The sequence below is a fragment of the Delphinapterus leucas genome, chromosome 1, assembly GCF_059928025.1.
Source record: "Delphinapterus leucas isolate spDelLeu-1000000601 "Yukka" chromosome 1, BTC_Dleu_Yukka2, whole genome shotgun sequence".
NCBI classification, from domain to species: domain Eukaryota; kingdom Metazoa; phylum Chordata; class Mammalia; order Artiodactyla; family Monodontidae; genus Delphinapterus; species Delphinapterus leucas.
The window spans coordinates 181,969,151-181,991,804 of record NC_143129.1 but is presented as its reverse complement, the minus strand read 5'-3'; the positions used below and the strand labels follow the sequence as shown (position 1 = coordinate 181,991,804).

General features: G+C 46.8%; 1 protein-coding gene across 10 annotated transcripts in view; it reads right to left on the bottom strand.

The window, feature by feature from the left end:
• Positions 1–20,324, bottom strand: part of MTOR (mechanistic target of rapamycin kinase) — a 117,362-nt gene extending 97,038 nt beyond the window's left edge. For 3 of the 10 annotated variants that reach the window (XR_016389009.1, XR_016389010.1, XM_089901306.1), the window contains exons 1-13: positions 20,214–20,324; positions 18,106–18,308; positions 17,050–17,158; positions 16,012–16,244; positions 14,559–14,759; positions 13,691–13,825; positions 10,112–10,387; positions 9,919–10,027; positions 6,955–7,141; positions 5,856–5,984; positions 4,743–4,987; positions 3,068–3,283; positions 2,188–2,393 (exon numbers count right to left, since the gene is read on the bottom strand). Coding sequence is in view for 8 of the 10 variants with exons in the window: in XM_089901306.1 (XP_089757432.1) it covers positions 2,188–2,393; positions 3,068–3,283; positions 4,743–4,987; positions 5,856–5,984; positions 6,955–7,141; positions 9,919–10,027; positions 10,112–10,387; positions 13,691–13,825; positions 14,559–14,759; positions 16,012–16,244; positions 17,050–17,158; positions 18,106–18,267 (2,208 nt within the window). In the remaining 2 variants the exon portion in view is untranslated. Of the gene's footprint in view, positions 1–2,187; positions 2,394–3,067; positions 3,284–4,742; positions 4,988–5,855; positions 5,985–6,954; positions 7,142–9,918; positions 10,028–10,111; positions 10,388–13,690; positions 13,826–14,558; positions 14,760–16,011; positions 16,245–17,049; positions 17,159–18,105; positions 18,396–20,213 lie in introns of all 10 variants that reach the window. The other 7 variants (XM_089901277.1, XM_089901295.1, XM_089901296.1 and 4 more) reach the window with 5 other exon arrangements.
• Positions 20,325–22,654: the final 2,330 nt, after the last annotated feature.

Here is a 22,654-nt window from a genome sequence, read left to right as displayed (position 1 = left end):
GCCTATAAATAATGACAGTGGAATCAAGACTAGTCAGAACAGCTGTGATGTGGAAAGAAATACTGATACTCAGTTGTGGTTTCGGGCACCTCTAGATAAACCCAAACAGTTAGGGGTTATATCAATAGAATCCCCTCGGACCTTAACGAACAGAGATAACATGTGCCATCTAACTGACACGCTGAAAACACCAGCAAATCAGCACGTTATGCTCCTGGTGACACAGACATAAACAACTTAATATAGACAGACTTCTGGAGAGCTGAAGTTGCCAGAAGGAAATCTCTGCACAGTGGGAAAAGTGAGAAACAAAGCTCGTGTTAACTCAGCTACCCAAAGGAGTCGTCTCCAATTCAATGTTATGTTTTGTCTCACATTATTGATTTAATAATCCTGATTTCCTGGACCCCCTTGGCAGTCTGTTTTCACCTGGTCACAGCATACAGCAGTGAGAGGGGATGGAGAAGGATACTAAGAACAGAAGCATAACTTCAAGAGATGGCTGTCTGCGGGGAAATGGGTACCAGTGAGGAGAGCACAACTCTCTGGGACAGCGCAGGACCAGATCAAACAGCTCCCAATTTACTCCAGAGCCAAAGAGCGCCGCTGCACTCTAATAACAATACCCAATGCCCACCTTGATGAGCAAGACGCCAAGAAAAGGCCAAAGCACATTTAGGTAAGGTCCCTTACCAAGGCATGAAAATGTACAATTCAACTTGGAGAAATCTGTATCAAAGTTTAAAAACAAGAAAAATTATTAAAAATTTTTTCCCAAGCTGTACTTGTTTTATTCATTCCCTTTGCTAATAAGTGTTTGTAGATTTGCTGCATTCTGTTAAAACAGAAAAGATAAAATAAAATAAAATTCTGGAGTTTCAAGGGCTAAGTTCAGTACAGAGTAAATTCATTTAATGATGCTTCACATTTTCCAGTATCAGAAAAACGGATAGCCTGATAGCTTACTATAAGCTTCTTGAGGACACAGCCCATGCCTGCCTTGTTCACTGGCACGCTTCCAGAACCCAGCAGTATTTGGAACACAGAAGGTGCTCAAAACATCTGTTGTCTGGATGAACGTACTGATATTCTCATTAGGAGATATTTCTCTGTCAAGCTTATTTAGCATGGTTTGAGCTAGCAGGCTCAACAATGATTTCTCTTCCTTCCCCAAACTTTAGCTATTTCAAAGACTTAAAAGGATAGGCACTCCTAACACGGGCCAGCAGTTAAGGAGTGAACCATTAGGCTAAAAACACAAGTGCCAACATAAGTATAATCTTTTATTTTGTTCACTGATGATATAACTCACAGTCACTTTAATTATGAGAGACTGCGAATAAATGACATTTCTTTAGGGTAGAAGTTACATTAATAATTTTCTATGTTTAAGTTCTTTATATGTTATGAAAAGTGTTTACTTCAAAAGAAACCATGGGGAGGATCATGAAGCAGAGGGTGTGGTGGGGACAGGATGGAGTCGGGGGACAGTAGATGACCGGGTGAGCCACACTGAGACCCAGAAGAGGTGGGTGGAAATAACTTGAGGCAGGAAGGACTGGACTCTGTGCATCGTTCACAATTCAGCCAGAGAACTTACTCGGCCGGGTGAAGACAAGAACTAGAAGACAGGCTTCAGCAGGAAATGGAAATCCTACCAGCTCTAGCAGCAATGCCAACCCGCATCTACCTGAGGCTCTAGTCCAAGCAGCTTAGCTTGGCATCTCACATTATTTAGGAACGACAGCCAGGGACCACAGACCAGGGGCAAGGATGACGAGAAACAGTGCTGGAGCCATTCCCGTATTCGGACTCTGTGCCTGGCCTCGCATCAGCAGAAGCAGGAGCGGAAGGACTGCGAGGTGCTGGGCAGACTGACACCATCTGCAGCAGAGGCAGTGAAGAGGGGCAAGGAACGGACTCACTGGTGACTTCCCAGGAAAAAGGAAGAGCCACGTGAGAGGTCAGCTTGCGAGTCACGCTGACAAGAGGCTTATGAGGCGATAAGCACTAGAATCGCAATTACCAAGCCAGGAAAACACGTGGGCTCTTGGAGCCAAATGTGGCTTCTACCAGGCATCTCACTCTTTTCTCTCCCTTCCTCCTCCTCAACTCTCGTTCCCCAAAGAGCACTCACGATGAACGTGCATTCCCCACTACCGCGAGGTGTGACCGTCACATCCTTACCTGGATGAGCATCTTGCGCAGGAAGGGCATGACGAAGGCTGGGTTCATGCTGCTGAGCCGGCCCACGGTGCAGATGGCCAGCTCCCGGATCTCAAACACCTGGTCATTCAGGGCCACAAACAGGGCCTGCAGATTCTCTGCCTGGGCCAGGTGTGCGTCAAAGCGCTCATCCAGGGATGCCAAGACACAGTAGCGGATGTCGGGGTCTGCAAGAGCAATTGAGCCTTTCAGTGCCTCTTCACTCCTCTCCTCCCTCCAGTCCTTTCCCAGTTTCTGCTTCCACTGCCATCAGCCTAGGGAGAGGATTCCAGATACCCTTCTCTGACCAAACCTGTCATTTTTTTCTCTACTCACAGGAGCAAAGATAATAGAATTTTTTTTAAAAAATAATTAATTTATTTTTGGCTTCGTTGGGTCTTCGTTGCTGCACGCAGGCTTTCTCCAGTTTTGGTGAGCGGGGGCTACTCTTCGTTGCAGTGCGTGGGCTTCTCACTGCGGTGGCTTCTCTTGTTGCAAAGCATGGGCCCTAGGCTCGTGGGCCTCAGTAGTTGTGGCACACGGGCTCTGCAGCTGTGGCTCGTGGGCTCTAGAGCGCAGGCTCAGCAGCTATGGCACATGGGCCCAGCTGCTCCACTGCATGTGGGATCCTCCTGGACCAGAGATCGAACCCATGTTCCCTGTATTGGAAGGCGGATTCTTAACCCCGCGCCACCGGGGAAGTCCAAGATAATAGAATTTAAGGCCGATTATCTTACAGAAATAAGGCTTTGCCAGAGAAAATGCTGGACATCAGCTTGTTGAGGCCATGAAAGGAAACTGGCTACTTCCAACTGCCCCAGGCACCTACACTTCCTTAGACTGCCTCCATCTCAAACTTTACCAGGATCTGTTATCCCAACCACGAGCAGTTTGCTGAGCACATCCGCCACCACTTGCACTGCGGTCTGGCTAACCACGTGAGCATGGCCACTGATGAGGTGGACAGAGGGCGTGAGCAGGCGGGAGCAGGTGCGGGCGGCTTCCATGCGGATCTCCTTGTGCTCGCTGTTCAGGAAGTGATCCGCACAGTGGCGGACAAACTGGGTCAGAGAGTGGCCTGGATACAAAGGCAGAGAGAAGATAGAATAAACACTGCTGCTTTGGACAGTAGGTCTGCAACTCGCTAGCTGCATTTTCCATTCCATTTCCATTCCATGGCTACTAATTTAATTTTCAACAAGATATTCAACCAGCAAGATACTGACCCCCAACTCTTCTCTTAAAAAAGTAACAAATGATCTTCCAATGAGCAGAAAGGCAGAAGGGAGGTAGAAAAGGAGCTGGGAGACATAAAAAAGGCATTTCCTCCCTGCCTCCATCCCAATCCTTTATTTCCTTCAAAAAGTGAATTATTTTGTTTTATTCGGACCCAGCCCTTTATATTCTCAGAGAGTAAAACAATTTTTGATCAAATTTACCTCATCTATTTTAGTTCCCAGATTTAAATACCAAAAAGAGAGTTTGATATAGGCTGGGTTTAAATATAGCTACTTTCTATTCCTTAGAAATAGATTGGGAGGAGATATGGGGATATATGTATATGTATAGCTGATTCACTTTGTTATACAGCAGAAACTAACACACCATTGTAAAGCAATTATACTCCAATAAAGATGTTAAAAAAAAAAAAAAAGAAAAGAAAAGAAACAGATTATCCTGGGTGTTAATCAGTGTAAATGGAGGAACTGCAACAGGGAAACTAGCAATGCTGTATAAGTATTCAGACAGCATGTCTACGCTTTTTGTACTTGTTTGTTTCCCTGTAGCCTTAACCAATACCACCTACACAATCTTAAATTTCAAAAGAGTCCATTTTTCTCTCCTGAAACGTATCTCCCTAAGGCATTAACGTGGGTTTATCTGTAGCCTAGAATTCCAAACTGAACTACACAGTACAGCAGTCTTGGAAATCACACCGCCATTGGAATGAAAATACCCCCAAGCCCTGCTTATACATTTTAAAGAATTCAATACCATCTCAGCCAAAGGAAGGTGACAAGGTGAGGGGGACCCATCTCTGCAGCATTAGTTCCTTGGATCAATGCATACTTTTCCTCAACACCATCTGCCCCCACCCCATTTTCCTTTGTCTTTGTATGGGACAAAGAAACAAACGGTAGGAATTAACCATATATGGAAAGACTATAAAAGGATGAGCTGCTGTAGAATCAGCTACCCTGTCTCCAGGACCCCTAGCAAGATCCAGGAATTCTAGGTACCCTCATTCTTTTCTCGAGGTTCCCAGTATCACTGACTATCTTGACAAAAGCCACCACAATTTCTTGGTTTTTTAAAAAAAAATTTTTTTAATTTACTTATTTTTTTATACAGCAGGTTCTTATTAGTCATCTATTTTATACACATCAGTGTGTACATGTCAATCCTAATCTCCCAGTTCATCCCACGCCCCCCTCCCCACCACTTTCCCCCCTTGGTATCCATACATTTGTTCTCTACATCTGTGTCTCTATTTCTGCCCTGCAAACCGGTTCATCTGTACCATCGCAATTTCTTACCTTCAAATTCAAAACTGCCAAGAGTTCGGAGGGCAAGGGTAATGCTGCCCACATCGCTGGCCTCAGGGAGGGTCGTGAGGCCAGGAGAAGCCAGCTGATGGGCCAGGCCCTTGGGCATGCCTGGGTGCCGGAGGGGTTTGTGCATAAGGACCAGGGACAGCATCTTCAGGAGTCCATCTTGGATGTCCTTTTTCAGCTGTGGAATCTGACGGCTCAGGTCGTAGAGCACAGCTGTGAGGGCAGGGCTGAGGGAAAGGAAACCAGTCACGTAAAGGGCTGGATATATGACATTTGGTCTGGTCTTCGGAAGAAACAGCCCTTCTTGTCCAGCAAGGGGATTGGGCCCCATCCCTGCTTAGTCTTTAAAGCAGAAAGGATACAATGAAATAGAATATATATCTTAAACTCTCTTGGCCTGATCCCATATTTCAAAACAATCTATGATTTTCTGGGTTTTGCCTTGAGAGAACTTGTTTACTGTGATTCAGTCACTATGGAAAACCAAGTCTCAATAAATAATCTGGGAAGCAGATTGAGAGCATCGTCCTTATTTTACAGATGAAGAGAACAAAAGTGTAGGGAGCTTAAGCAATTTGCCCATCATAATATAAATGATAGCTGCAAACACTAACGGAGCACTTTTGTTTTTTTTTTTTTGGCCACGCCACATGGCTTGTGGGATCTTAGTTCCCCAACCAGGGACTGAATCAAACCCGGGTCCGGGCAGAGAGAGTGCTGAGTCCTAACTACCGGACCTCCAAGAAATTCCCAGTGGTGCATTTCTTATACAGACTGCATTGTACTAAGAGTGGCTATTTCGTGAACTCTTTCACTTAATCCCCACGACAAACCTAGACCATAGGAACTGCTACTGTACCCATTTTTCAGACTAGAAAGCTGAGGCTCAGAGAAGTTAAATAATTTATTTACGATCACCCAGCTAGACAGTGATGAAACCTGTATTTGAAACTAGCCTATGAGTTTAGTGTGAGCTATCTTACCTATCCAATTTAATGTGTAAATAGCCATGCCTCGCTTTCAACACAGACCCAGGACTGTGGCTCAAGCCTCATGCTACCCGAGCCGGGGACAGCTCAGGTTCCCGACACCCACCTCAGGCCCACCGCCAGCATGGGCTCCAGCAGCTCCTTGATGTCCTGCTGGATGCCCGGCCCCATCGCTCGGGCCAGCATGCTGATGCAGGTGAACACCGTGGCATCCACCTGCATTGCCTTCTGTCTCCTGCAGAGAACCAAAGAGTGGCTAGTTTAGACATAACGGCATTTTGTGACACCCTACCTCAAAATTACCTTGGGGCAAGGAGGGCAGGTTACCCAGGCGGGGCCACCCCATGTGGGTGTGCAGGTTACCTACTGCACAGTCTAGGGGCCCATCACACTGTAGTCACTGCAGACTTGTATATTTACAACAAATGACCAGCAGATGGCAGTAAAGTCTCTTGAGGAAGGGGCCCCACTTCAGAATTCACACAAAAGGCACCATGTGGGTTAGTGTGGTGCTGGCCAAGGTCCCTATTTAGGAAGCAAACTGAACAACGTGCACATCAGGGACCACGAGTGCAGGGCACAGCCATCATATGAGAAGAAATTCTCCCTATGAGGAGAATGCTGGGCTTGAAATGGGCGAGGCTTATTAATTCACCAGCACAATCCTCGCTACTAACACAGGGAACTATGAAGACACAATTCTAATTAACACTGACCCTCTAAGACTTGGAGAAGATACCCTAGCCTCGCCACCTTGCAGGGTGCTGAAGGTCTTTCTCATATTTTATTCACTGGGACGTTTCAAGAGGTAGGATAATGTATCCAACTTCAGTGATAAAGAAAAAGGTGACCGTTAGGTCCCCTCAGTTCCAGTCTAGGAACCCTCGCTTTAGTTGTTATCAAAATCAGACCTATGAAAGCCAGAGAAAAGAACAAAACTAGGAGATTCCCAGTAAATAATATTGAGAACAGCACTGGTATCTAACATGTATTGGTATGAACAGGTATTCAACCTCCCCAAATATTTACATCCATGTCACTTCATTTGGGAAAGGCTGGAACTCAACTGAAGAAGGGCTATTCATTATATGATTTGCTGGTTAATGACGCAGAGAACAGGCTTCAGCTCCACGGAAATTGGGATGCAGCATCCTCCCTCTCCAACCAAATGGGGTGAAAGGTGAAATCATAACAGAGATGCTTACTTATGGGCAAAGTCCTTAGGAGGCAGGGCTGCTCGGATGATGTCCAGCACACGAGGTAAATAGACCTTAAACTCAGACCTCACAGCCACAGAAAGTAGCCCCAGGGCTTGGAAGGCTGCTGTCCGTTCCTTCTCCTTCTTGACACAGCTTAGGACATGGTTCATGGTATCTTGGAGATACTGGGTATCTGAGCACAGAAACGACAAAGTGTATATATGGCTCAAGGTGAGGGGTGGTCTACATATGAAAGGTCAAAGTTCCTATAAAACACTTAAATTTAAGAATAAATTAAGAAAGCCTGTTGGAAAGATATTAAGAAGAATTTAGAGAATGCACTAACCAAACTCTTTGCTTGATAATCACTCCTCTGATACAGCTTTTAGAAATATTAGAAATATAAGCTGTTTTTCCTTTAATTAAAAAAAAACCAAAAACTTAAAAGTGTCTCCAAAACAATACTGCATTAATTATCCCCATTAGCATTATATTTTGAGGGAAAGATTACATGCTTCTGTTTAAGAAATATATGTTAAACCTTGGTTAAAAACAAAGAGAGGATCATCCAAGCTATTTTATATTATCTGGAAATTTAAAGTAATATTGAAAACTGTTTGTAATAAACAGGCTATTCCACTCAGCGTAGGCCTAGAAATCACTTTGCTATCACCTAGAGACTTCTGTTACAGTTATATTTAATAGAACAAGATTTAGTCTGTAATTTGGAAAGCCACATGTGTGTTTTCATTAAGTTTACATAAGCCAGTGTGCATGGGTAGGCGATTCTTGGGCAGTTTAAGCTAAGGTGCTACGACTCCTCAGAAGGCTGCTATTTCCTGCCTCTTGCCCCTCTTCCATTTCTTCTCTTCCATCTTTCTGGCCTCAAGTCCGTGCACCAGCAGCACATACAAGCAAGACCACGCATCCAGTAGAAAGTGAGGGGTGTTCAAGGCCACCAGGACCACAATTAGAAGACAGTGAACTAGACTCCCAAACAGCATACATACATCACTGCATTTATGCTATCGAGAAATGTCTTCTCTCACAGCTCACGGTCAAATGCCGTTGAAGCATGCTGGAGCTTGAAAACAGTCAGAGACCAAGGTGATACAACTCTCAAACCAGAGCGCACCAACGAGAAAAATGGGACCTTTGCAGAGCAGGACAGTGTTTCAGCAGGAAATGAGCTTAAATCAAGAAGGTAACTTCCTTTTCCAGACTTAGCACCCCAAGAGATTAGGAATCTGACATTGCTTGAGATTCCAGCCCAATCCTAGGGGGAGTATTTTTGATATTCCCAAAGCTTGCATCATCAGGAAGTGCAAGCAATGACTTCCAAACTGCAAACTTTAAAAAAGTGGCGCTTTCCCAATGAGACTGTACTTACGGAGGCTGCCCAGGCTGAATTTCCAGAACGTATTTTAGTACATTATTTAATAAAACAACAAAAACTCACATCAAAAGAACAAACCTAGGGGTCCCTCTGAGCCTTTGTATCCTGCTGCTAGGCCGTCTTTTGAACTTACTAAGGTAACCACCTCTACAGCATGCCAGACTTTGATCAAATTTGGCCTAGTTATTATTCTCTTTTGAGCCACAGACTTTCAAACCAAGATCATTTAAAGCTCTACTGAATAGGGGCATGTCTGTTCATTAAAAAAGAGAAAAGCTGCTGGGTACCAGGTGAGAAGAATGGAAAACTGAAAAAATATGGGTGATTCTCATTATATCCTTTCTCTCTGGTTCAGTGATTTTATGTGGCTAATGGCCTCATCCTCTCTTAACACCTATTCTCACACCCAGCACATTTAACACCTCACCGGCTGTATTTCTCTGCTTTCATCTGAGCTGGGTGGTGTGAAATGAGTCTGTGCTAGGGAACAGCATCTGCTGAGGGTCAGGCCGGCCTTTCATTTCCCATCCTGCCTCTCACTGGGTCCTGAACGCTTATTAAGCATGCACCATAGTGAAGAGGAAAGAGATGTAGGTCCGGGGTCTCTACACTCAGCAAGGAGGGAGGTGAGACAAGGACACTAAGTATGAACAGGCAACTGGAGTATTATTATAATTTTTACCTTTATCTTGTTTCTAAAATGGCTTTAAAATAGCTAGGGGAAGCAGCAACAATAACGGTTTCTATTTCTTGGACCTTACTCTGTGTCAGGCACTTAGACAGGTGCCTAGACATTAAAGCAGCTCATCTCATGAGGCAAGGACTGTCATTCTAATTTGACAAGTCAGGAAGTGGAGGCCCAGGAAGGTCAAATAACCTGCCCCAAACCTCACAGTTAAGAACAGAGGCAAGATTCACCCCAGGTCTGATGACGCCAAAGCCTTTCCACAGCTGGGGGTTGTAACGGAAGAGGAAAAGCACGTTTCTAGCTAGAGTGACCCAGCAATGCCTCAGGGAGAAGCCAGTGTCTGAGCTGGGCCAGCTTCAGGAGCCAGGAATTCACACCGCCCAGTGGGAACAGGGCAAGAAGAATTCAGGAATTCGGGAACCCAGTCTATTACCCGTGAAACCAGCCTCTGAAGCATCCAGTCCTTCCTCCTTGTGAGGGGGGGGCAGCCCGGTGCCCACCTCAGGAGCAGACACAGGACTGTCCCCGGATCCTCCCTGCCCCACAGACTGGATGCTGCACACCACTGAAACCGAAACTGCCCTTCCTGTGGTCCCTGAGAAGTCCATTCACGAGTGTGTTGGCTTCCACACACGAGAACTCGCCTGGCTCTAGAAGTGCCTCTCTGCCTGCACGTTCGCATTGTTCCTGCGTTTGCTGCCTCAGACGTTTACAAAAAACCTGAACTAGATGCCCCTGAAGCTGGATAGAGGGAAGAGACCAGAGACTAGCCCCTCAGCAGGCACTGCTTCAAATGAGAAGCAGACATAGCTTTCTGGCATCTCGTCTTCTCTGTTTAATTACCCCTGAATGGGTAATGACATGACACGTCCACGGACATCCTCACCTGTGAAGGCAGAAGGTCGGAAGGCAGCCAAGCGGGGCAATAAATTCAGGATTGTCATTTGGATCAGCGAGTTCTTGCTATTCCTGCACTTCAGCACCCACTGGCACACCTGAGACAGGAAGGACACAGGGTTGGCAAAGGAAAGGGAGGCGTGGAGCTTGGGAGAAGAGGGAGCGGACCTCCTGCCACTGACCTGATCAAATTTCTCCTCCATCAAGTCTCTGCAGCAGCGACTCTCCACCAGGGTGGACTTCGCTGGGCTGGGGGAAGCCCCGAAGCCCATGAGGCCTTGGTGAGAGCTGTACCCCAGCAGTCCCACCAAGGCGTTTGACTGCTGGGGCTGCATGGCCTGGAAACTGGTGAAGGGGGTGATGTGACGAGGTTTCGTTCCGAAGCCCATGAGATCCTTGCAGTACTTGTCATGTACCAATTGCTGCTGTGTGATTTCTTCCATTTCTTCTCTCAGGCGCTATATACATGGGGGAAGAGTCACCTTTACTTACAAGTGGCATTTGCCTAGGCACCAGGGAGTCTGCCGGCAACACGAGCCCAACCCTGAAATGCAACTCTTCCCACAGTGGGCGGCGGCCACTCTTCATCTCTAGGATCGATTTCCCCAGAACCTTCCAGGGGGCCTGAATCTGTTCTAATTTAGGCAGAAGAGCACCACCTACTGAACAATGAAGAAGCAGCAGGGGTCTGGCCCTCAAGAACCCCCTACCCCACCCTTGGTTTGGGAAACTTGACTTGCAGATGGCTGTGACAACAGACCTAGGATCTAGCAACGGAGCCTCCTGAGAGGGTGAGGGGCAGCCCCAAGCCAGCATCCTGCTAAGGACGTTCTGCTCTCCCTCTTCTCACCAGAAATGCAGGTAGAGACAACTCAGGCAAGTTAATGTTCTCAGAGTCCTAGGAACTCCATACGGGGCATGGAGTACACTGACTGGCTGAGAACCCCCATCTCTCACCTACTCAAAGGGCTGCTTATAACTCATTCTCCAGCTTTCCAAATTGAGAAAGATACAAACCAATTAATTTCCAAACTTCTAACTCTTTCCACAGATATTTTCATTTTTCAGAAAGTCTTATCCACTGTTCTTGTCAAGGTCACCAGGACTCTTAGGCTGCTAAACTGAATAGTCTGCAGCACCTGATCCAACTTAGTGTTTCCTCCTCCTTGAAACCCCTTCTTCCCTTGGCTCCTTGGACCCTGAGCTTTGCTGGCGCCCCACCCCCACCCCTGCTGCTGCTCCTTCTTGGTCTCCCTTGGTTCGTCCTCATCTCCCGACCTCAGGTTCTCAGCCCCCATCTCTCCTCCAACTACCCTAGTTCCCCGGGGGTCCTCATCCAGTCTCACGACTGGAAATAACATCTATATGCCAGTGACCTCCCCAATCTGTCTCTCTCGCTCAGATCTCTCCCCAGAGCCACTCAATAACTCCGCTCAGACGCCCAACACGCATCTGAAACTTAACACGCTCAAAAGCAAACTCCTGACCTTCTACCCCAGACCTGTTCCTCCCATCTCAGTAGATGGCAACTCTACCCTTCTAGTTGCTCAGGTCCCAAACCTTGACCCTTCTTTCTCTCCTATCGACCTCCAAATCCCTTGTACCCCGACAGCTCCCACTACTGCTGAGATGCTGCAGTTCCCCCGACTAGACTCCTGGCCTCAGCCCTGGCCCCTCCCGTAATCCATTCCCAACAGTCTGTACAGGGGCGTCTGAGACCCTAGGTGACGAGCCCCCTCCCTGCCCCAGGTATTCCCCCAACCCCATCTCCCAGCTCCTCTCACTCAGCTCAGTCACAGCAGCAATCTTGCTCCCTTCATAAAGCAGCACGCTCCTGACACGGGGCCTCCTGCTTCCAGGACCAGCGGTCTGGAAGAAAGCTCATCCCCAGAGGTTTGTATGGCTTTTTTCTTACCTCCTTCATGGCTGTGCCCAAACATCATCATATTTTAAAATGTAATCCCTGATCCATGCTAGTATCCCCTATTCCTTTTCCCTGCCCTACTTTTCTCCACAGCATTTATCACCATACGCTACACTATGTATTTTTACTTATTTATGTATTGTCTGCCTCCCCTTGCTAGAATGTACTGTTTTATTCACTGCTGCCTTATTCTTCTAGCTCTTAGGACACGGTATAGCTGGCCCATAGTAGGTGCTCAATTAATATTTGTTGAATGAATGAAAAAGTTGTGAAATTGTTAACACCTTACATTTGGATAGTTCTTTATAATTTACAAAGCACCATCACAAGTACTATTTCATTTAAACCTATCAGTTAGGTGATATTGCCCTGTTTTACTGGAAGAAAACAAAGACCCCAGAGCTGTGTGGGGCGCAGTGGAAAGTACCACATTATACTTGGGTGGGGAAAACCCTGAGGGTGGCCATTTACGGAATGCCCACTAGGCATCAGGTGCTGTGCTAAGCGCCTCACACACATTTAGAAACCTCACAGAAGCCCAATGAGGTGGATAAGATCCCCATTAAATCTGAGGAAAATACGGAGGGAAAGTAATTTACCCAAGTCACACAGTATAGAGGAGCGGGGATCCAAAGCCAGACTCGCTGCAGCACACGCTGCTCCCACACCTAGGGCACAGCCATCACCAAATGATCGCTGGGTCTACGAAAGCAGGAAGCCCTGGGGGGAAAGTCCACACTACCCAGCTCCCCACAGGAAGACTCACAGGTGGGGCTCTACCTCCCAGATATACCCTGAATCTGGTGTCAGTGGACTGACCCTGAATCTACTTTTGTGTCTACACTGCCAGTGCCAGTCGAAGCCACCGCCGCTGCTCGCCCAGGTGACTGCAATCGCCTCCTGGGGCAGCCGTGAGAATAGGACCTCCAGCTACCAGGAGAGTAACCGACCCAGGGCCCCAGCCGCTACTCTGAAATCCATGGCCATGTCTGTGCCAAGGCCACACTTTCTGTGAGCTGCTTCTAGCCGATGACGAACACAGTAGGAAGGCTACGGTGGGCCTCCTCTTGACGGCCAGCTCTGGCCTGAGGACCCTGTGATGGCTCCGCACAGCAGACTAGGGTGCTTCCATCCAACTTTTCCTCCCGCTCTTGTTCTCTCAGGGTCAGATCCGCACTGAGGCCTGATGGTTCTCCCAGCCTCTCCCAGCTCCCTGCGCATTTTCTCTCAAAGCTTATTTCCCTAATACAGTCCTTGCACTTTTAAACCCACCTTTGCAGCTGCTTCTTGAGCCAGCACACCTCCTAGCTCACCTCCCTGCTTCCCTTCCTGCCTCTCCACAAGCTCTTCCCCACAAGTAGCCAATGACTGTTAAAGATGGATGCCATCATGTCATCCTGTGGACACAGCCCTGTGAGGAGAACGGGAGCCAGTAGGGGCCATGAGCTGTGAGGCCCCCAGTGCGGCCCCTCCCACCCTCTCCCTTGCTCACCGTGCACCAGCCACACTTCCCTTCTCGCCTGAACTTATCAAACGCTCTTCCACCTCTAAGTCTCTGCCTGGAGCACCCCCTCCCTGCCCGCTGCAAGGCTGGCTCCTCCATGTCATGCGGTCTCAGCTCAAACGGCACCAACCTCAGGGAGGGAGTCACCCGCACCCCCGTTACCCACCACCCCATTTCCTCGCAGAACTTGCTGCTACCTGAAATGTTCCTATTTATTTGTCTATTGCCTGCTCCCCCAACAAAACGTCAGCTCTTTGAGGACAGGGATCTCGCCTCGTCTCGCTCCCAGAATGGCACGTGAGAAGACTGGACACCCTCAGACGCGCTTCTCACCTCTCCCTCCATGCTGCTGATGCGAACCAGCTCGTTGAGGATCAGTAAGGCTCCGTGGATCCGATCATCGCGATTCATGCCCTTCTCCTTGGCCAAGGTCTCATCAAACCCCTTCTCTGCTTCCTCAAACGTGTGCTACGGAGAGATACAGAATATGCCTAAACTACCCAACGTCCAGAGTTAGAAAGCAGCCCCACCCATCTATATGGGGGGTTCTGAGGTTACCGTGCCTGCTAAGGGCCTCGTGCCAGTGTCACCAACAATCCCAACTCATTGAGCTCTCTCGTTTCATTTAGCTTCAACTCTCACAACAATACCACGAGGGAGACACCACTACCGCCCCTATTTAATAGAGAAAAAACAAGAGGCTCAAAGAAGCTAAGTGACTTGTCCAAGGTCACAGAGCGGCCAAGACGAGAACCCAGGTCTCCAATCCCAGGTTCCCATGTTCAGGGCTCTTTTTGTAGGACAGGGGTCCTTAGCAGGTTCACTTGGCAGCGGCAGTCAGCACAGGACTCTCGATACTACAGGAACACTGGCATCTCTCCAGAGACGCCCATATTTCTATATTTTAACACCTCTGAAAAAAGATGTCTTATAATTGTTGATAAGAAGGCAGTCAGTTTAACTGGCACTATAGTCTCACTCTTAGTGGTACATAAAGCAATGGTGTGGCTATTGATAAATCTTTGCTTTTGTGAAAAACAATAAAATAACTACTGATTCATACTGCGCTTAAAAAACCATGGGAGACCAAAGCAGACAGGATACTTGCTCTTTGGCAAGGGGCCTGCTGCTGCCCTGTAGGCCCGATGATACTCTACGCAAACGTGCTTTGCTGGAGGTTGGAATGGAACCATCTCCTCACCCTGTACCACTGTGGCTTCTGCATCTCCTTTGGCTCCCGCTGGGTGGTGAGGATCAGACAGGCACGAAGGGCAGCAACAGCTCCCTCACGGATGGCCTGTTTGGGGTCCCACACGGCCACAAAAATATTGTCAAAGAAGGGCTGCACTTGCTGGAAGAAGAAGGTGGGGACGCTGATGGCCAGCTCACGAAGAACCAGGACCTGGGAGAAAAGGCACAGAGAACTTTCATCTGGGTCAGAGTCTTGTTCTCTCAGGAACACAGCCTCCTGTCATCCTAGAGCCTACATACACTAGCAAAAGAGCACACTTGCCCACTCTTCTAGCTCAGAAATTCTGGGGACCTAGGAAGGAGAGTGAAATTGATCAAACATCTCAGTGTTCATTATCCTAGGGTGTTTAGAAGCAGAATGCTTGTAACGTTAGTACACAAGTTCTGAAAGGGCAGACGTGTTTAATGCTTTGTACACCGCTCTACTGATAGCCTAGAATGCGCCCGAAATACAGCAGGCATTCAATAAACATTGTATTGAATGAATGAATAATCCTGTTTAATATTTAATCTTGCTACTATTTTCATCTGACCCTGGAAAAACTGAAGGTTCAGAGGCTGCCCCAAGTTACAGAGTGAGGAAGTAGCACCAGGGTCCATGGGTAGGCCCCTCACCCAGGCCGGCTCCCTCCTTGTGGTGCTGTCCCCGAAAGAGGGAACCGACTGGAAAGGATCCAACTGAAGCTTCTGATCCCCATCACATTCATTCCTAGATTCTCTCTCTTAAGGACAGACTCTCCCCCATCTCACAGCCTGGATTCCTAGCCCATCAAACCAGCCTCTTTCAGGGATGAGCCTCAGAAAGCAATGAGTATGTGCGTCTAGAAGAAGATGGTAAGAAGCCACCACTTCCTCAATTGAAGAATAGCCAACGGGAAAGAGGAAGTCTGGACTACATACCGACCGATCAATAAATGACCAAAAAAGGCCTGGGAGAAGGCAGGTCAACTCTCCCAGCACGGGGAGTGAGTCCCTCCCCGGCTCCTCTCTTCAGCCCAGTACTCCCATTTTCCCACAGGATATGGAGGGACCTTGACAGAGGGATCCTACAGATAGCACGGTTGTCTGGGGCTTTGTAAGCCTCTTGGCTTGTGGCTTCTTCTCTTGCCTACAGCTGAGGGGGTGCCTTCTGCCTGGGAGGCATTTTTGATTCTGGAAAACTGGAGTTCAGGATAAGCACTGCACAGAGGGCTGCCTCTCAAGCAACAAAAGAGAACGTTAAGCCTCCTCTTCAGGTACAGAGCTCAGGGTGAAGAGAGAAAGGGATTCAGGACAGAACCGAAGGCCACCAAGAAGCCCAGTGCCTTTGCCTGGAGCGTCCCCTCTCATTCTTTGCCTTTCAGGGACCTGAGCACATCGTGTGAAGGACCCCGACGTGGAGCCACCACTCGCCACGCACTCACAGCCGCATGTCTCCGGCCCTCGTTGCGGTCAGCACCCAGCCATTCCAAGGCTCGCTTCACCTCAAACTCCACATACTCAGCGGTAAACGTGTCCCCTGCCATGGCGAGGCGACCGATGGCCTTGGATGCCATTTCCATGACAACTGGGTCATTGGAGGGGAGGAGGTTCCGAAGGTAGTTAGCAAATCTTCCGATTCGGGTGGCATTCCCACCTTCCACTCCTATGAGGCTGGCTGGAAAAGAGAGGAAAGCAAAAGGTGAGGAAGGGTACATGCTGTCCAGGAAAGTATGCTGCCTTCAGAGGAAAGCTAGCCAGTGACCCCCTCCTTTTACTTTAAGAGCAGACTGCAATTTCCAGACAGTAAGGATGCAAATAATTTTCATCTTAACCAACAGATTTCATATTTGTGCCAGAACTACTTATATAAAGCAAAATAACCTCATTTTAGTATACATAATTTGTTTTCTCAAGAAGAAAAGGAAAACAAACTGGGTCTGAATAATAGTTCACAGGATGGAAGACCAGCCCCTGGAGGTTGAAAATTACCTGCCTTTCATTCACTGCACCCCAACTCTACTTTTCTATTCGTAAGCCCCACTATGCCAAACTTTGCTCTACAGAGAAACCAGAGCCTGCATTTTTGCAGTGGAAAGAAAGCAGGCTTCTAGTTTCAGTTCGGGCACACTGGCCCTAGAAAAGTCGCTTAACAGTTCTGAGATTCCATATCTGAAAAAACCTGCTTTGTCGATGTCCCAGGACTATTGCTAGAATTAACAGCTGGATAAGTACACTGAAAGCCACAAGCCTCCTTAAAATTCATTAAACAAATGTGAACTAAATTCATTAAACAAATGTGAACAAATTATGGGCTAGAATTAACAGCTGGATAAGTACACTGAAAGCCACAAGCCTCCTTAAAATTCATTAAACAAATGTGAACTAAGTGTCCAGTAAGAAGCAGACCCAGGGTGCAGTAGACACAAAGCTGAAGAGTCCTTTATTCCCAGTTCTCACCTTACCAGAAACTCTGTCCTTACCTATGGCCAAGATGCCACCTTTCCTCTCATTGGCATCTGAGCTGGAAACCAGTTCAAAAATGTGATGGTTCAGCTGATCATAGAAGCGAGTAGACTCTTCTTGACTCATCTACAAAAGAAGATGTGCTCAGAACAGTTTATAATGTCTCCCTAGTGGTGGGGTGGCTTCCAAAGACTAGGACCCGAGAGGCAGCCAGGAGGTACAGTTCCAGCCAAAGATGACATGGCTACTGCCTATTTCTATAGTTTTAAACTGAAGAGCAATTCATCGGTGTATTTAACAAATACTTATCGAGTATCTACTCCTTTGCAGGACATGTCCCGTCCTAGATTCTACCTAGTACCAAGGGTATAAGAATAAACAAGACATTGTCCCTGACCTCAAGTCTGGTCGCTATTTAGAAAGCCCCAGGACTTCCCTGGTGGCACAGTGGTTAAGAATCCGCCTGCCAATGCAGGGGACATGGGTTCGAGCCCTGGCCCGGGAAGATCCCACATGCCACGAAGCAACTAAGCCCGCGAGCCACAACTACTGAGCCTGCGTGCCTAGACCCCGAGCTCCGCAACAAGAGAAGCCACAGCAATGAGAAGCCCCCGCGTTGCAAGGAAGAGCAGCCCCCGCTCAACGCAACTAGAGAAAGCCCGCGCACAGCAATGAAGACACAACACAGCCAAAAATAAAAATAAATAAATAAATAAAAATTAAGGGGAAAAAAAAGAAAGCAAGCAAGCCCCAAACAACCAACTCGTCAAACCCATCCCAACCACTGTTATCAGGCAGAAAGAGTGGAAGGTCTGGAATGTGGCATGAAAAAGAAAAAAAATGAAAAGAAGCAGCCGACTCCTAAAATATCACAACATAGGAAATGCCACAGAAATGTGTAACTGCAAAGGAACCTGCCCATTCTACAGACGTGAGAAATCGGTGCCTTTCTAAAATGGAATCTCTGCATTTTCCGAATCCTCACTTAGCTGTCAAGAGGCATCTAAACCAGGGGTGGTATATGTCACCCCAACACTCCATGATGAACGGCCCCGAACCACAGCAATCCCAACCTCTCGGAGCTCCATGGTGACATAGTGCTGGAGCTCCTTGGCGGCTTTGGCCCTGGTCTCCTCATTCCGGCTCTTCAGGCCACAGGCAAACTGCTGCAGGACGCTCACATTGCTGGATGCGGTGGTAGCTGTGGCAGCGGCTGCAGGGCCGGTTCCAAGCATCTTGCCCTGAGGTTCTTCGGAGAGAAGCTTCCTTTAATATTCTGAATAACAAACCATGGCGATGAACTCATTTATGGCCCCAGCTCCTCAACACAGATCTTCACCCTATCCACGTCAGGCTGGGGATCCTAAAATGGTTGGGATACCTCACTAAAAAACATGCAGAGAGACTTGATTCACTCAACAATGACTGATGTTTAAAAGAGGCAGCATAGGAGAGAGGGTCAAATTATGGGTTGTGCTGCCAGATACCTGGGTGTGAATCCAGAGTCCAAAGTTATATACCTTGAGGAAAGATACTTAAGATGTCTCAGTTTCCTAAACTGTAATAAGAGGATAACAGCACCTAACTCATAGGATTGATGTAAGGATTAAATGAGTTAACACACTAAACAGTTAAACAGTTAAAAAGTGCTTAAAATAGTGCCAGGCGCACAGTGAGTTCTGAATAGTTGTTAGCTATGATTATCATTATGACTACTACGTACATGGCACAGAGTCAGGTACTAGAGGTGGGGAGGTAGAGAGAAAATAAAGCATGCCTAAGACTGTCCTTCTCCTCCAGGAGTTCAATTTAAAGAGGGAAATTGATTATTATTCTGTAGCAGCACTGCCCAATAGAAATACAAGCCACAAATGTAAAAATAACTTTAAATTTCCTTGTAGCCATATCGAAAAGGTAAAAGAAACAGGCAAAATTAATACATTTTATTTAATCCAGTACATCCCAAATATCATTTCAACATGTTATCAATATAAAAATTATTGATATATTTTTCTATTCTCTTTTTTGTACTGAGTCTCCAAAATCTAGTGTGCATTTTACACTTAGGGCAATCTCAACTTGGACCAATCACATTTCAAGTGCTCTAAGCCACATGTGGCTGATGGTTATTGTATAGGACAGCGCAGTTCTATAGAACATTAGGACTTGGAATGTGCTCTAAAAGAGACTGATTCGTTTCTCAGATCACTCATTCATTCCTCAGTTATGTCCTGTCCCTTCCCTCAATAAGCTTACAGTCTAGGGGGAAATACAAATAATCAGACGACCACAATAAAGTGGCCACGATACCGCTCTGGCAGACTGCTATGACAGTAACATATGCACCTTTCCTAGGTATGTCCGGATTATATCAGAAAATCAAATTTTCAAAATTTCTTATTTTTCAAAGAATTTGTGAAATGCAGAGAAAAAAACAGGGAATAATTGGCTCTGAAAAGCTTTTAAATACTCCAGTGCCGAGAAGAGTGCAGAAGGAAGTGTCAGCCTTCAGGGGAGAGGAAACCCAAGGACTCCAGAAGAGAAAACCACAGAGTGTGTGCGCTTGTCTGGGGGATGGAGGCTAGCAAGGGATTTCCAGTCTCAGGAAGGAACCAGCATATCTTAATAAGGTCTAAGGCCCACAGGCCATCTGCTCCAGGGAGAATTCAATTAAAATACTAGAAGTTAAATCCGAAGGGTCTTGGCAAGGGCTTACAGAAGTTAAAAGTCAGGTGGGGGCGGGGGAAGCTCGGATGGAACCGAGCTCACCTCCAGGGAATGGGTCCCTGAGAGGCCTCCACGGTGGACCGCAAGGGGCTGACACTGACGTTGGTCCTCTTTGAGGACAATTTGTAGGGGGCTCTGAAGAAGGGGTGACTGATGGGCAAGGAGACCCAAAGGCGCCCCAGCAATACAGGAGCTGATGGGCCGGCCTTCGTGGCGCCAGAGACGCACAGCAGGCTAAAGGGTTCGGGGGTTTCCTGCGGGTTCGGGAGGAGGTGGGCGTTGCCTCGGGGGTGCGGGTCCAGGGCTCAGGCGGCGCCCAACTCCGTGGGGGCCAGTACTGAGGGGACCCCACTCCCAGACGGACGACATCCCGGGGTCCCCCCACGGACCAGGTTGACCGTGGGTCTGGAAATTCCGCCGCCTTGGAGGGGTCGGTGCCAGGTCCCAGACTCACCGCGCGGCTTCGGCGAAGGCCTCAACTGCCGCCGCCAGCGCCAGTACCGCAGCTTCAGGCCCCCGTCCCCACCACCCGCCTTCCCCGCTGTCCTCTAAGCCGGGCGGGAGGGAAGGCGGGCTCCCAGCCCTAAGGACCAATCGACGGGCGTAAGAAGAAGATGGACTGGAACACCGGCCAATAGTCATTAAGGAGAAGTGAGGCTTCGGGACCCGGCTTCTCAAGGGGGCGGGGACTGTTCAAATAGACAAACCCCGTGGCCAGTGGCAGGCGAAAGGAGGCTTAGGTCCACTCGGGAGAACCAATCGGTCGTGAGTTGACTTCAGTCACTTCCACGCACACATCCGGTGCATCGCTACTATAATTCCCCTCCGCACCTGGGCCGTGGAGGTGCGCCTTCCGCTGTCTGGGTACCGTGGAATGGAACCACGAGGCGGTAGGCGGAGGTTCGCGACCCCGCCGGATTTAATTTTCGAGACCAGAGTGTGAGCGATGCCAGCGCCTTGTAATCACTGGAGCAAAAGAAGTGGAATTTTCGGACTAGCGCTACTTGTGCATCCGTGATTTCTCTTTTGTGAAATGTAATACGCATTTGAAAGCGTTTTTAGATTTCCCCACTTTTCCAAAATTATCTAGCTCACAAGATCATCCGCGAGAAACCGTAGACAAGTTTTAGCTAAATAAGCTGCTCGTAAACAAATAATTTCAAAGTAGTATCATTTTAAAAACATCCTTTCGAAAATCAATAGCAAAAATGGAATTTGACTACATCTCTTTTTTTAAAAAATCACGGTCTGTTTACTATAGTAAGCACTGAAAATTCCTAAATACCTCACAATAGGAGTCCGATTAAATAAAATATAGTAATTTATATTAAGGAAAATGTAGGTAGCCATTAATAATCGTAATGTAGATGAACATTTGCTAAGAAGGAAAAGGGTTCACAATTATACCATGTAAGTATAATATAACCTATTAAAAATTTATATGTTTCTTATGTGTCTATGTTCACATGGGGAAAATATACAACTAAGATGTAATGGAATTTGGGGAAGGCATATTTTTTCTTTACACATTACCATCATTTACTTTTTTACTTTAATTAAATAAAAAGTGTTTGTTGAAGAGGTGTGAGTTTCCAGAAGTACTAAATTACCAAATAAAAGAGGTTTGGTAGTGTTCTGTGGCTAAAAAACGCTTTGGCAGATTTAAGAGAAAAAGAAGTTATGACTACTTTTTTTTTTTTTTTTTGATGTGGACCATTTTTAAAATCTTTATTGAATTTGTTACAATATTGCTTCTGTTTTATGTTTTGGTTTTTTTGGCCATGAGGCATGTGGGATCTTAGCTCCCTGAGGGGATCAAACCCACACCCCCTGCATTGGAGGGTGAAGCCTTAACCACTGGACCGCCAGGGAAGTCCCATGACTACTTCTTTAGATTTAGAATCTTTACATTGATTCTTCTGTGAAATAATTGTTCCTCTGAATTTCATATTTTTCACTTGTTTTCAACATCTCTATATTTAGTCGTTAAACATTTTTGAATATGTAATACATTCACTATTCAAATCTCAAAATAATTAAAAATTATGCTTATCATTATAAGTCTTGCTCCACCCCTGCCCCTTCACTACTTATTTTCTTAGTTCTTATGTATCTCTAGATTTTACATTTTTTACATTTCTATGTAAATAAAAGACAAATATAAATATATATTCTTATTTCCCTTTTTTGTTACGCTATATACACTGTTCTGTACTTTTTAAAATTCTAGGATACCTGGGCTTCCCTGGTGGCGCAGTGGTTAAGAATCCGCCTGCCAATGCAGGGGACATGGGTTCAAGCTCTGGTCCGGGAAAAACCCCACATGCTGCGGAGCAGCTAAGCCCGTGCGTCACAGCTACTGAGCCTGCGCTCTAGAGCCCGCGAGCCACAGCTACTGAAGCCCGCGTGTTGCAACTACTGAAGCCCACGTGCCTAGAACCTGTGCTCCGCAGCAAGAGAAGCCACCGCAATGAGAAGCCCATGCTCGCCGCAACTAGAGGAAGCCCGCGCGCAGCAACGAAGACCCAATGCAGCCAAAAGAAATAGATTAAATAAATAAATTTATTTTTTTAAAAATTCTACGGTATCTTAGAGTTCTTTCTTACTGTATAGAAGGCTTCCTTGTTCTTTTGTTATTCTTATAGCTGCATAGTGTTCCATCACATGGATATATCATAATTTATATTTCCATTTCTCTGTTGATGGACACGTGTTATTTTCAAATTCATGCTATTACTAATGATGCTGCAATGAATGCCTTTGTAGATATATAATTTTATTCCCTGGCAGCTATACAAAATAGTACCAAAAATGCGATTATAGGGTCAGAGGGTAAATGCATGTGTAATTCGATGGATATTGTCAAATTCATCTCTGTAAGGGAGGTATCAATTT